Source organism: Lachancea lanzarotensis, scaffold LALA0S06 (assembly GCF_000938715.1).
Source record: "Lachancea lanzarotensis genome assembly LALA0, scaffold LALA0S06, whole genome shotgun sequence".
NCBI classification, from domain to species: domain Eukaryota; kingdom Fungi; phylum Ascomycota; class Saccharomycetes; order Saccharomycetales; family Saccharomycetaceae; genus Lachancea; species Lachancea lanzarotensis.
This window is the reverse complement of record NW_019212884.1, coordinates 422,594-435,552: the sequence shown is the minus strand read 5'-3', so window position 1 is coordinate 435,552 and position 12,959 is coordinate 422,594. Positions and strand designations below refer to the sequence as shown.

The following is a 12,959-nucleotide window of genomic DNA, read 5'->3' as shown; positions in this document are numbered from 1 at the left end:
CACATGTTAGGAAAAGCGGAGATTCCAGGATGCAGGAGACGTGTGTTGATGCATAAGGGCGCATGGGGGCGCATGGGGGCGCATAAAGACGGGCTGCGGCGTTAAAAGCGGCATTTGGAAAGGGATAGACATGCCTATTGTGGGCGCGGTCTTTGGTCTCTTTGTGCCGGCTTTAAGACCGGCATTAAGCCGGCCCGCGGGTTGCTTTTTGTTTTTGCTCTTTCTACGACCTGCGCCATAGTTTTTCTTTTTTCCCTTTTTGTGTGCGTGTGTGTGTTTTTTTTTTTTTTTACGCGTCGGCCAAGCCCGAAACTGAAGATCACAAAGTGCACGTGACCGAGTGCGTTGTCGTAGCAGCCATCTCATTTTAAGACAGCCGTGCCGATTGATTGACTCTTTTTTTTTGGTGACCCCCCCCCCCTTATGATGTCACGTGTGAATCTCCCTTTAATTTTTCACCCAGCACCCCTGAAAATCGCCAAAAATTTAAGCACAGGGCTGGGACCACGAAAAATTAGCTTTTAATCTTACACACCACGCGTAAGCGCCAGCGCCAGCGCCAGCACAAAAAAATGACAAATTAAAGGACGTGCTGGTCCGCGAACAATGCTAAACGATCTGCCAGCCCGCCCTGCAATGGGACGATCCTCGTCCCGCACTGGTATATAATGTAGCCATTGTGAACCGTTGTAGCAGGCTCGAGAATGCCAGTCTCGATTTCGAGGTGTAGCACTCTAAAGACCCCACTCGAAACAGCCGCGATATGATGCAGTTCAATACCGCGCTTTTCCTGCTTGTTGCGGCGTGTACACACGCCGCAGACGCGATATATCTGAATACTACTACGCTGAGTACCACCACTTCTCTTCTTGCCTTGGGTAATTCGACCGTGGCCCCGCTGGCGCTCGAGACCGACCTCACAACCACACTGGCGTCACAGACGCTCCAGTACGGCGACGTGTACGTAGAGCCACGTGACCCTCGGCCCACTAGAGTTTCTGCTAGTGTACAGATCAGTGGAGGCTCGACTACACAATCGACTGCGCAATCGACTGTACAATTGGGTGCAGGTTCGGTTGATAGTCGCCCATCACAATCCATTGGAAAATCGAGTGTAGAGTCACTTGCATCTTCAACTGCATCTTCAACTGCATCTTCAATTGCGCCTTCGTCTGCACCATCATCTGCACCATCATCTGCACCATCAACTCTCAATCATCCAGCTACCCAGCTACCCACCACGCCAGCTTCGAACCTGCTCACAAAAACGGCGTCCACATCGACCAGCATCCTTTACTCAGGGTCCAACACAATAGCGTCTTCCAGCTCGTCCACGTCCCTAGTTACCACCGTTTCCTCACGTTCCGATAATCCATTGGTGACTCAATCCCTAAGCAGCAGCAAACTACCGCAAAGCGTAGCAACCACTTACACTGCTCCAAAAACCATTTCTGACGTGTTGTCCAATAGTTCGTTGATATCGAGCAGCACTTCCAGCGCATCTCTCACTTCAATTTCAAATCCGCTTACAACCACAGCCTCTGGTCCTGCTTCTCTCTCGTCCAGCCCCCACTCCTCTGGCTCATCCTTCGTCGAATTGTCTTCTGCTGTTCAATCCACCGCTCAAACCAGTCCATACGTGGTTATTCCTTCTTCTCAATCATCAACAGCTTCGCAAAAAGCTTCAACCACAAATGATCTTCCTTCTGCGTATGGAAACTCTACAACTTCGAGATCTGCACCCGCTACTTCTAACGCCGCTTCAAATTCTACTGAATCCGCAGTTGCTCCCACATCGAGCCTCACATCTGCGTTTATAAGTGATTCAAACTCTACACAGGCAAGTCAAGCTTCCGCTACTTCCACTGTCATCTCAAGCGGCAACTCTTTGTTAACACAATCCACAAGTTTCTCAAGTTTGAGCATCGATTCTTTTTTGACCTCTCCAATCCTCACCACATCAAACCCTCAGATCACCACTCTTTCTAGCTCCCAAGCTAACTCTTCAAATTCTATGATCACCACTTCTTCCAACTCTCAGACCGCTTCAAGCTCTTCAGTCACTACTTCTTCAAGCTCTCAAGTCATCTCGAGTTCTTCGGTCACCATATCTTCCAGCTCTCAGGCCGCATCAAGTTCTTCAGCTACTTCTTCTTCAGGCTTTCAAGTCACCTCAGGTTCTTCGGCCACCACTTCATCGAGCTCTGAAGCCGCAACCCCTGTAAGCACTTCTCCAGTGCCCGTTGATTTATTCTCCCCAATTCAAACAGATGCTCCTCCATCTATCTTTGCCAGGCACTCCAACCCAATGGATTTGTCGAATGGTGTAAGCAACTACGACTCACCCTACCAAACCAACAAATTTTACACAAATTTCATTGTTGGTGATCAATCTAGTGCTGCATTTGTCTACCCTTACTCACTGTGGAAGTACAGTTCCAATGGGATGTACGGAGTTGCCGTTTCTCACACCACCTCAGACCAATATGCATTCGGCAACTACGATAGTAGTGGCGACTCGGAATTTTTGGCCAATCCACTTGCTATCGCATCACTAATGTTTTCCGCAGACTCCTTTGGGTCTTCGAATTTTAACCTCTTCGTCAATGACATGACCACTTCTTCTTGCCAGGTAACTATCAATGATGGTTCTACTTCCAATATCTTGCAAGTTCCTTTGGTTCAAGGTATGGGATTCTCTACTGGTATTTATCACGGTTCTCTAAAACCAGTTTTGAAGACCTCAGCTGCTTTCATATCCTTGACACAAGAGTCATCCTCTATTCTTCCCGCCGGCGTTCTGAAGTACCGTATTGGTCTTAACAGCGGTTCGACTTGGCTGATCTATGTGACACTGCCCGATAACGCAGACCAATCTTTCTCCTTGTCCTACACAGATTCATCCACAATATCGGGTTCAGAAGCTATCGATGGCCTCATCATACAAGTCGCTGTTGCACCAGAAGACTCCAGTTTCGACTCTTACTACGACAATGCAGCTGGTATGTACCCAACGACTTTTGAAGTGACCGGTTCTTCCGATGGTATTACCGCTAACTATGCCTTCAACTATGAAACAGAAGGTAAATCTGCGTCCGGACAGACCATGATCTTTGCATTCCCGCATCATATCGAAGCTTTGACCGCTGATTCGCAGGCTGCACTCACAGGGGTTCAATTACAGTCCACGACCAAGGGAACTATGCTTGGTTTGTTGTCAAACACACTGTCATTCACGGAATCCTTGAATACAAAACTAGGATGGCTGCCATGGTCGCAGCAATTAAACGGGAAAAGTATCAGCTACAGTGCCGATCAACTGCAACTGTTGTCCGAAGTGGCCAACTCGGAAATTAACATTGACGTTTGGGACTCTATTTGTGGTCTCAACACTTACTACTTAGGCAAAGTTTTGGACAAGTACAGCTATATCTTATTGACGGTGTCCGATATTCTACAAGATAGCCAAGTCACTCAGGCCGTTGCCGCCAATCTCAAGCGTGCTTTGGAGAATTTGATGTTAAACCAGCAATTGTATCCGTTATATTACGATACAAAGTTTGGTGGAATTGTTTCTTCCGGAGACTGGGCTTCTACCTCCACTGGTTACGATTTTGGTAACACCTACTACAACGACCACCATTTCCACTATGGTTACATCGTCCATGCTGCTGCCGTGCTAGGGCGTATTGATCAACAACAAGGCGGAACTTGGGCACAGGACAACAAGGCCTGGATCAACAGTTTGATCCGTGACGTTGCCAATCCAAGCACGGAAGATGGATTTTTCCCAGTATCACGTATGTTCGACTGGTTTAACGGTCATTCGTGGGCTGCAGGACTTTTTGCGAATCCTAATGGTAAAAACGAGGAATCTAGTTCCGAAGACTACAATTTTGCATACGGCATGAAGTTGTGGGGTGCTGTGATTGGCGATGCGTCTATGGAAAGACGTGCCGACGTCATGATCGCTGTGATGGCCCGTTCAATGAACTCGTACTTCTTAATGGCCGATGACAACCAAGTTGAGCCCACACAGATACGTGGCAACAAAGTTGCAGGAATCCTTTTCGACAACATAATCGACTACACCACTTATTTCGGTACTGCCGTGCAGTACAAGCACGGTATCCACATGATTCCAATCACACCAGTTTCTTCGCAAATCAGAACCCCTACGTTTGTGCAGCAAGAATGGACCGAAAAGCTGAGTAGCGTAGTGGGACAACTAACGGACGGCTGGAAGGGTTTGCTAATGCTAAACCAGGCCCTGTACGACCCCGCCAGCTCGTATGACTTTTTCTCCGGTGCGGACTTTAGCACTGCATACCTTGACAACGGAATGTCGCGGACGTGGTCCCTAGCATTTTCCGGTGGTTTGGCTCATGCACAAACTTTGTTGTGATCGCTAGGAGCACACCCGCTTGCATTGAAACTCCAGGCAAAAGTAGCGCGGCTCTTATGCACCTAGTTGTGATATCGTTTATTATCGCTAAAATAACTACTGCCGCTGCTACTATTCTTGGGTTACGAAAAGACAGCGATTGATAGTGGTGTGATTTGAAATCCAAAGATCTCATCGCAATCGCTGCCAACTACACAATCCGCTCTACAAGTTTCCGGTCACATTTTTTGGGATCGCATTGTATTGTATTGTATTATATTATGGTATTGTATTGTAAACTATGTATTGTTTTATTGATAAACGAACTGATAGACTTTACATGCGCAGCGTGGTAGAGCCATTGGCGCACAACGGTTTTCTTGGCTAGTCAATGTATAGCGATGGGTAGGCGATGGGGTTGAAGCAGTAGTGGAGCGAGATAGACGAGCCTAAATCGATACTTTATCGCTATGTACGGGCTAAGAGCCGGTAATTACGAGATTAGTTTTGAATAGTTGTCAAAGCTTCAGGCAGAGTTTCGGACAATACGTTCGTTACCACGTCTCAAAACGTTTCACTTTCATAGGCGTTCTTTGTAGTTTGTATTGTTGCCACCATTCTGGTGCCCATTTATCACGCTTAGGCGGCTATATAGCTAAATTAGAAAAAACTAATATCACCTTATAAACCCTGTCCTCTCGAGGAACCTACAGAACAAAACCTCGATATCACACCTTCTTCTCCTGAAGAACAATTCACTTACGCTGGGTGCTTTGACTCAGAACCCGCGTCTCCTTTTTAGTCGAGTATATACTTTTTTAATACGCCTGCAACCCTAACCTTCCGTTGAGCTTCAAGCCATCGATTTCATAAACACTGGGCAAAATAGAATCTCTGTATAGTTTCGAGAACTGCTTAGGTCTCAAAACCGCAGCCTTGGATCCGGTGCATATGGGTGGGACGCGCCGGTCGACCTAGAATTCCTCAAGCCAAACGGCTTTCCAAGCTCACGTTTCAATTGGCATGCAACTCCAACCTTCAAAGAAAGCCATACTACGCCAATTTGGAACCATTGCAACGGAAATACACTACCTCGGCGGAGCATTTTAACGGAATTCGTCAGAAATGTAAATTTGCGCAACGGGAGCTTTTGCTCAAAAACATTGACTCACCGTTTTCCTTTCAGACATCAAACATCACCGGGTTGCGCTTCTACATGGTCTCAGCAGTCGCCATCTCATGCATCTGCCAAGCTAACAGCCGTAACGGTTTTTGCAAGTCCTGCAAGATGTGCGTTTTGCATTATTCGTGGCCTGCCTCAAAGATTTGATCGCCATGACGTGCCTTGAAGGCAGTTACTATTATTGGTTCTTGTGGAAATGGGCATCCAAATGATAATGAATGTAAGAGGAAACCCACGCAGACGTTGCAGCCAACTTCAATAGAAATCGCACTGGCCACTCATAACGCACAATCCCTTTATTTCTGAGAACCGAGGCACTAGATCTCTCACCATCGTCAACTTTCTCACCTCCATTTTGCTCGATTATGCTCACTCGGCACTTAAACGGATCAAGCTGATGTTTTCCTCCGTCCTGGCCCCGGCGTTCATTCTCCACTCGTACCTGACTCACTCGTCATCAGGCAAAGACAACAATATCGACATTCTCGTGCTTACCAAAACATGCAGTTCTGCCCCGTATAAGCTTTTCCATCCTCTCTGGTCCGTCTTTGGGTGCCTATTCTTTTATCAATTCGAAAAAGAACGGATTCGACTGCTGCTGGAACCTGCAGGGAAGAATTCCCGGCCGACTTGACTGAGACGCGCTCCCTATACTTCGAAAAGTGTTGCCGCACAATGCTTTTAGAGAAAAATCACCTCTTACAGTTGCCCCGTTTCCACATGACGTAGGCCGTGTTCTTAAGCCCGAAACTTACATCTCACGCATTGTCCTGCTCGCAACGGGCTTGCCACGAAATGGATACAGACCCATAAGATCCGCGTTCCTACCGAACCAAGCGTTAAGGCTCTACCTACCCTCTTTAAGGCACCAAGAACCTAACCGTCCGCGTTGCGTGATTGATGCGGAGGTCCCGCAGAAGAAATGCTTAATTTTACATGAAGAGTTTTTGGGTTGCCCTGAGTGAAGACGTTTCCTTTATTCACGATATGGTGGACATCTAAGAGGTGCATAAAAGGAAATCAGAGGAAGTTCGGTGCGTCATGCACGACACGCGGCATCACGATGAGTATTAATCATACAAAAATGCATCAATTTCTCGATTCCTGCATATGGGAAAGGCAAAAAGGGCTGTTGGCAAAAGGTTGAGAAAGCTGGCAAGAATAACAGGAACACGGCGAGGGTCGATCCTATTGTGAGAAAACTGGACTAAACTCAGCTTAATTAACCCAAACATACAACAGTGATTTCCTTGCAAGGTATTTCAGCAAGAGAAAAGGGCATTTTGCAGATAGGTTCGGAAGATCTGGGTACGCATTTTTCGTTAATACCGATAGTGAAGCACAGAGCGATCTCTACTCTGTGTCATTTCCAGTGCTCGCTTTAAAGCTCACTGCTGGAGGATCGCGCTAAAGCACATAAGTGTGAACACCGCACTGTTCTCGGGAGACTTCTTATTCCTTGAGAAGCTTATCACGTCTCTGATAAGTCGACAGGCGCTGAGTCGATATTTTGAGTGCGGTAAACATCGTCAAAATAGAGCGCGCCAGCGCTAAGACTAATTTGAATTTGCCTTCACTTCCCGCGACCTTGCTTCCGGTCAGATCTTGACCAACGACTAAGCTCAGAAGGTGATTCTAGTTACATCGTCCACATTCTTGCAATCCACAGAAGATGGGTAACTTCAAGAAACCGAAGAAACGAAGTGAGGTGCACGACGCGGCAGAACACTCGGTAGTAGAGATGACCAAGAAAAAAGGAACTAGCCTTCACCAACACCCTTCATTCGCCACCTCCGACAAATTCACCGAGCTAGACTGTCTTTTGGGTTCATCCTACGCAGTTTGTGGCCGTCTAGCTTTCAAGATGGGGCTTTACCATCTTGCTGTGACCAACTTTGCTAAGAGTCTTGAAAAAACGCCTCATGATGCAGGTATATTGGTCGATTTTGCACGAGCCCTGGGAGGCCAGTCCAACCAAGAGAAAATTGTCGTTTCAACTCTAGTCGATGCTCTTCAACGCAGTAATAACTACTCTGATGAACGCATATGGGCTCAGCTAGCTCAATCCTACTTTGTTTTACAAAAACCAGAAGACGCCTTCCAAAGTGTATCGCGAGCTATTGCAGCGCATGAAACTCGTGGCACCAAAGATGCAGATCTCTGGGTCCTTCAATCACGCATACTTTTGTTGTGGATGGACTCGGATGGGAAAATGAGCCTTGAGACGCTAACGCCCTATTTTTTAGGTGCTGTACAAATAGCAATGGATTCAAAAGACACGAAAAGGGAGCTACAGGCAAGATTATCTCTGGCGCAGCTATATCACCGATTTGCATGTTACACACAGTCTCAAACAGAGGTGTCACAGGCGTTCGACCTGATACGAAATTGCTCCTCTTTCGAGTTGCCCAAACCAATCGGCGTTTTGGCGCGTTGCTACCTTTACAATTTTCTGTGCATCATAAAATTCAAGTTGAATCAGAAGGCAGATGCTTATAGTGTTCTTCATGAAGCGATGAATATACTCCCGCAGGTTTCGGGAACCGCTCGCTTATTGGCCACTTTAGCTCAATTTTACATGATCGATGGTGATCTCGCGAATCTCAAATCACTCATTCCGGCTATGATTTTGGAGAAAGAATGTTTGGCGGCGAATGACACAACCAGACTTTATCTTTTCAGCTGGTTATTAGGCCGGATTTTCGACATGCTAGATGACACCAAACAGAGCTATGAGTATTACCAACTCGCAGTGAACTACAAACCTCAATCTGCTTCCTTGTGGATAGGAATCGGCTCACTTTATCTCCGGATGGGTCAGTTTGAAGATGCTCACATTGCGTTTTCGCACGCTCTGAATTACTCGTCTAAATTGGAAAACTTTGAACATCCTTTCCTCCTGCGATTCAATCGCTTATTCGCTGCTTTTGCGTGGGTTGGCTTATCGCAGGTGTTCATTGGTACTTTCCGTAAACAGAACGCATTAGATGCCCTTAGACAGGCCTCTGTTTTGTTCACTTCCGAAGGCGACCTTATCCATGCCAGGCACATCGAAAGAATATTCAGCGATGTGCTAGCATCAAGCAACGAACATTCGGCTTACATCATCATGAATGTTCCACCTCAGATTTTACTTGAGCTTTTTCTCTACTACGACGCAGGTGTTTTTTCGGCTGATCTACGACCCCCGGAGGTTAGTAAGCTGACATCTTGTGAGCCGACTCTGCAAACGATGCCAGCTATGGTTCGGCATGCACCAATTGCTGCTTCCTTAACTTACTCGCCACTACCAAATGCACCGAATCTTGTTCCACCACAAGTTTTCCAGGAGCTCAATCAAAGGTGCATGAACGCTCCGGAAACATTCTTAGCATACCTGCCACCGTCTGGTCTTCAAAAGTTCGCAGGACCCGCGCCATTTAACAACATTCAAAATTTGCAAGGATCTTCGGTCTATAACTTCAAAAACGAAGCCAAACCTTTCGCAATCTAACTAATTCAAGAGGGGCGTTGCCAGTGCAAACGGAGAATTTCTGAGAGGTTTCAAGTTTATCTAAATCGGACCTTGACACCTAGAATCAGGGAATAATCATTACTTTTTTGTATTACTACATAGTCACTGACGTCATCTTCGTCTGCAATGGATGAATACGGATTCAATAGTCTGTCGTTCGAACTCAATGAGAATTTTAGCAGCGCCAGGCGTGCTTTATAGTATCAAAGAACGAGAAACTCTTTGAGTACAACCATACCAGCTTCTCTGTTAGCGTATGATACTGACGCAGGTGAAAAAGCCAACAATTCATCAAAAGCGGGCACTCTACGTCTTGGCTCCTCATTTTCGATAGAATCGGAGTTGTAATCACCCCAAGAACAGCGTACCTCAAGACCCAATGCGTCCGTCGTGTCCTTATCCGCATCCTGGCTCATGATCCTTGGAGTCCATTGAATTCCAACCCGATAGAACTTCCTTTTGAAATCAAGTTTATGCAACTGTAGAGAGTTGATACCTTTGTTCCATCTAAATATTTGGTTTCCATCTTGGTCATGCGATGAACCGTCAACCATTGGAGTTGCAGCAGCAGTTCGGTTGTCTGGATTAGTCTTCTCGAAAATAGTGAGCTGCTTAACTGGTGACTGACCAGAAGTTAGATCGCCATATTGCGAGGAGTTGAAAGCTATCGTGCACAGCCGATTTTCTAACACTTTTATCCGCACTTCAGCATAAATTGGTTCGTATGGCGACCTAGAGGGCAAGTCTCTATTGTTCGAAAGAACTTCAACGGACATGGCATCCGAGAGGTTCCAGTCGCCATGATAGTCGACTATATTGGGTGTAGCTCCCGGATAGCTGCACGTTTCTGAGCCCAAACCATCAGACTCGCATTTGATAGTTGTGTGCGATAGCTTTATTGTCGGGAGATCTCTCAAGATATGCTCTATACCTGTACCTTGACGACCATTCACTTTCACCACGGCAAGGTTATCGCCTTTGTTCAGGTCAGCTTCCTGTGAAAATCTTAACTTCAAGGGTGAGCTCGCAGTAAAGGGATCCTGAAGGAGAGACAAAGTCCCAAAACATGCCGCAACACCCACTAGCAGTAGCGCAACAAAATAGTTGAGCTTATAAGAAAACGGCAGAAACGGTAAAGCAACAAAAACAGCACTTAACATGGAGATCATTGAAACATTCCAAGAAGCCTTAAATCCTTCTTGACAGGTTTGATTAACGGCTTCAAGCACCTGAGAAGAGCACAGACCCATGATTATGGAAGCTAGTGGTACTAGCAAAATGAATTGAATACTCCAGTCGTAATTCTTGGCGTTTCTGACTATTATTTTGATACTGGCTTCGTCAGCTTTCAGTGACTGAGTCTCCGACCCGCTTCTAGCAGAATGGTCTTGTAGGAGGGGTGCTCTTTCGTCTAATTCGTCATCCGAACGAACCTCCGTTCCTACTTCCCTATTTAGGGAAATTTGGTGCTCGGTGCTAGCACCGTCGTGTTCAGAAGCATGAAATTCCCTCCTGACCTCTCTCTGCCTGAAAGTCGCGCAGATGAGTCCCACTGCTGCACTTACAGAGGTCAAGAAGTATAACGCCGTGAAAGCATAAAGACCAGTAGCCTGATATTTTTCGGTGTAAATTCGAATAGTGGCAAGTAGCAGGAAGAACCAGTACGCGAACGATAGTTCCAAAATTGCCACAGATTTGAAATCGTCGCTTGGCGAGCAGAACTCGAAAAATGACAGGATCAGATAATTTATAGCAATGAAGGTAAAACAGAAAGCGATTGTGGGGCTGAGAAAGTCTCTAGAAAAGATCAATGGGTTTTGACGGAAAAGGACGGATCTGCCGCTGGCAATAAGAGCATACGAAACCGAAAAGCTGATGGGTAGTCTAAACCACAGCCAAGCAGATCTAGCTCTGTTGGTGTTTCTTTTTGTCCCAATAAACTGCAAAGTTAAGAGGATTACCGGAACGACACTCAGTATGACACAGTTAATGGTGAAAAGCGTCTTAGCTTTGAATGACACAAAGTAAGATCCCACTATGTCAAAATACACTGCAGGAACGCGATCTTCAGAATTGTCTTCCACGTCATCATATGCCAAATATTCTGTAATCTGCATGGCAGCTTGCATCATGTGCCAAAGTGAATCTTTTCCCGTGTTAGCAATTGAGTCCCTCATAGTGTGGTAGTAATTCCTTGGTTTGTAGAAAGCAATATCCCATCCGCGAAGTCCCTGCTGTTCGTACACTTTATAGTCAGTCTCGCTTGAGATGTAACGGTCGTGAAAACCTTGCTGATAAATTGAGTTGCCAAAGGGCTGCTGGCGAACCGCAGCTTTGTATATGGAAGCGGTAGCAGCATCAGAGGTTCTGAAAAGTACCGCCTTGCCGCCAGCTCCAGCACCCTCCAAGTTTAGCACATAATGTACAAGCTTGCTCCAAGGATGGTTGAAAAATGCCGATGCCCCTAAAAGTCCGAATTCCTCGTTGTTGTTGAAATTGAATATTACAGATCGGCGTGGTTGTTTTTGTTTTAATCTTTGCAAAAGGGCAAGCAGTGAGACTACGCCCATACCGTCGTCTGTCGCCCCGAACCCCGTGGGCACTGAGTCGAAATGTGCGGACAACAGCAATCCCTCCAGTTCTGGATCGGTTCCTTCAATTTTGACTAGCACGTTGGAAGATTCGAACGAAATCACCCTAGTCGCTTGAGAGCTCGAGTTGAACACATCCGGTTGTTTGAATAAAATACGATTTTTGTTTTCGTAGTCATCGGAAATTTCAGCATATGGAACATTAGCTGTTAGGGTCTTCACTCTTTGCACAATAAAATCGTGCACTACATCATTTTGCTTCGAGATATATTCATGCGGACTCTTAGTTATCTGCTGGAGCGAAAGCCACGCATCTTCGAGTAACAACCGGTCTCTCTTTTCGAGCGTTCCCTGGTGTTTATAATTTATCTGGTTCCACGCATACAGCGCACCAAGAATGCCATAAGTGGCTAACAACAGCACACTTACGCTCGTCTTTCTAAAGCGACAAAGTGAGCGTACATACCCAGATAGCATGATTGCCAGAGCGGGGTGAAGGGTGCGGCTTTGACTTCCATTTCCATGACTGACAAGAACATCTTGGTCTTGGTCTTCAACCAACAGAAATATAAGCTATAACAATATCACTGTGTACGGAGGAGTAACTCTTACGGTCTCGTCAATGTGTGCATTGTAAAATATACATTGGCTTGTCCAGTAGTTTCGAAAGAGGTCTTGCGCATTCACCGAGACAAACCATTGCTTCTGCCTCACATTTGGTAGGTAGAAAGTTGTGAAAATAGATGGTCACTGTGTACGACAACGATGCGTAAGTCCTAAAAAAGGATTATTCTCTCCTCGTATATACGAATACTGATGAGAAGATAGTGTGTAAACAGAGTGTGCGGTCATTCATGATTTTGTCGAGTCATCTTATCCCCTTCGAATACGATATTGTCTCGAAGTCTACATTTTAGAAATAATCATTAATTATGGCAAGTCACGCGATCAATGACAGCTCTTCTAAAAGTGATTAAAAGCACCTTGGGTGCGGGGTGTTACCACTCAAAGAGCACCAGACGAAAACGGCATTGATAGATACTGTGAAAAAAGTGTACAAGTCACCCCCCACACGCTGATATTCTCGTTTTCCGTCACCTTTTTGAACATTGCCGGTTACTTTACTATTAAGTATACAATTAATTGTGCCTGATGCCATAATAGTACGGAATGATATGGTTGATCAACAGGTGTCTAGGATACCGGGAATCAGAAAAAGACCACACCCGTTACAAATAAGCGAGTAAATCTCTGGGCACTTGGGTATCGCATTTGCCAGAATTCGAA

At 45.9% G+C, this 12,959-nt stretch overlaps 3 protein-coding genes across 3 annotated transcripts; 2 read left to right on the top strand and 1 right to left on the bottom strand.

The window, feature by feature from the left end:
• Positions 1 to 766: 766 nt before the first annotated feature.
• On the top strand, positions 767 to 4,405 carry DSE4 (LALA0S06e04764g1_1; the record flags this gene model as incomplete). Its single annotated transcript, XM_022771892.1, has 1 exon — positions 767 to 4,405. The coding sequence occupies one exon, from the start codon at positions 767 to 769 to the stop codon at positions 4,403 to 4,405; it is 3,639 nt and encodes a 1,212-aa protein (XP_022629050.1).
• A 2,834-nt stretch (positions 4,406 to 7,239) lies between these two features.
• Positions 7,240 to 9,060, top strand: LALA0_S06e04742g (LALA0S06e04742g1_1; the record flags this gene model as incomplete). The annotated part of the gene is made up of 1 exon (XM_022771891.1): positions 7,240 to 9,060. The coding sequence occupies one exon, from the start codon at positions 7,240 to 7,242 to the stop codon at positions 9,058 to 9,060; it is 1,821 nt and encodes a 606-aa protein (XP_022629049.1).
• Positions 9,061 to 9,284: 224 nt separating this feature from the next.
• On the bottom strand, positions 9,285 to 12,149 carry PFF1 (LALA0S06e04720g1_1; the record flags this gene model as incomplete). The annotated part of the gene is made up of 1 exon (XM_022771890.1): positions 9,285 to 12,149. The coding sequence occupies one exon, from the start codon at positions 12,147 to 12,149 to the stop codon at positions 9,285 to 9,287; it is 2,865 nt and encodes a 954-aa protein (XP_022629048.1).
• Between the last annotated feature and the right edge of the window lie 810 nt (positions 12,150 to 12,959).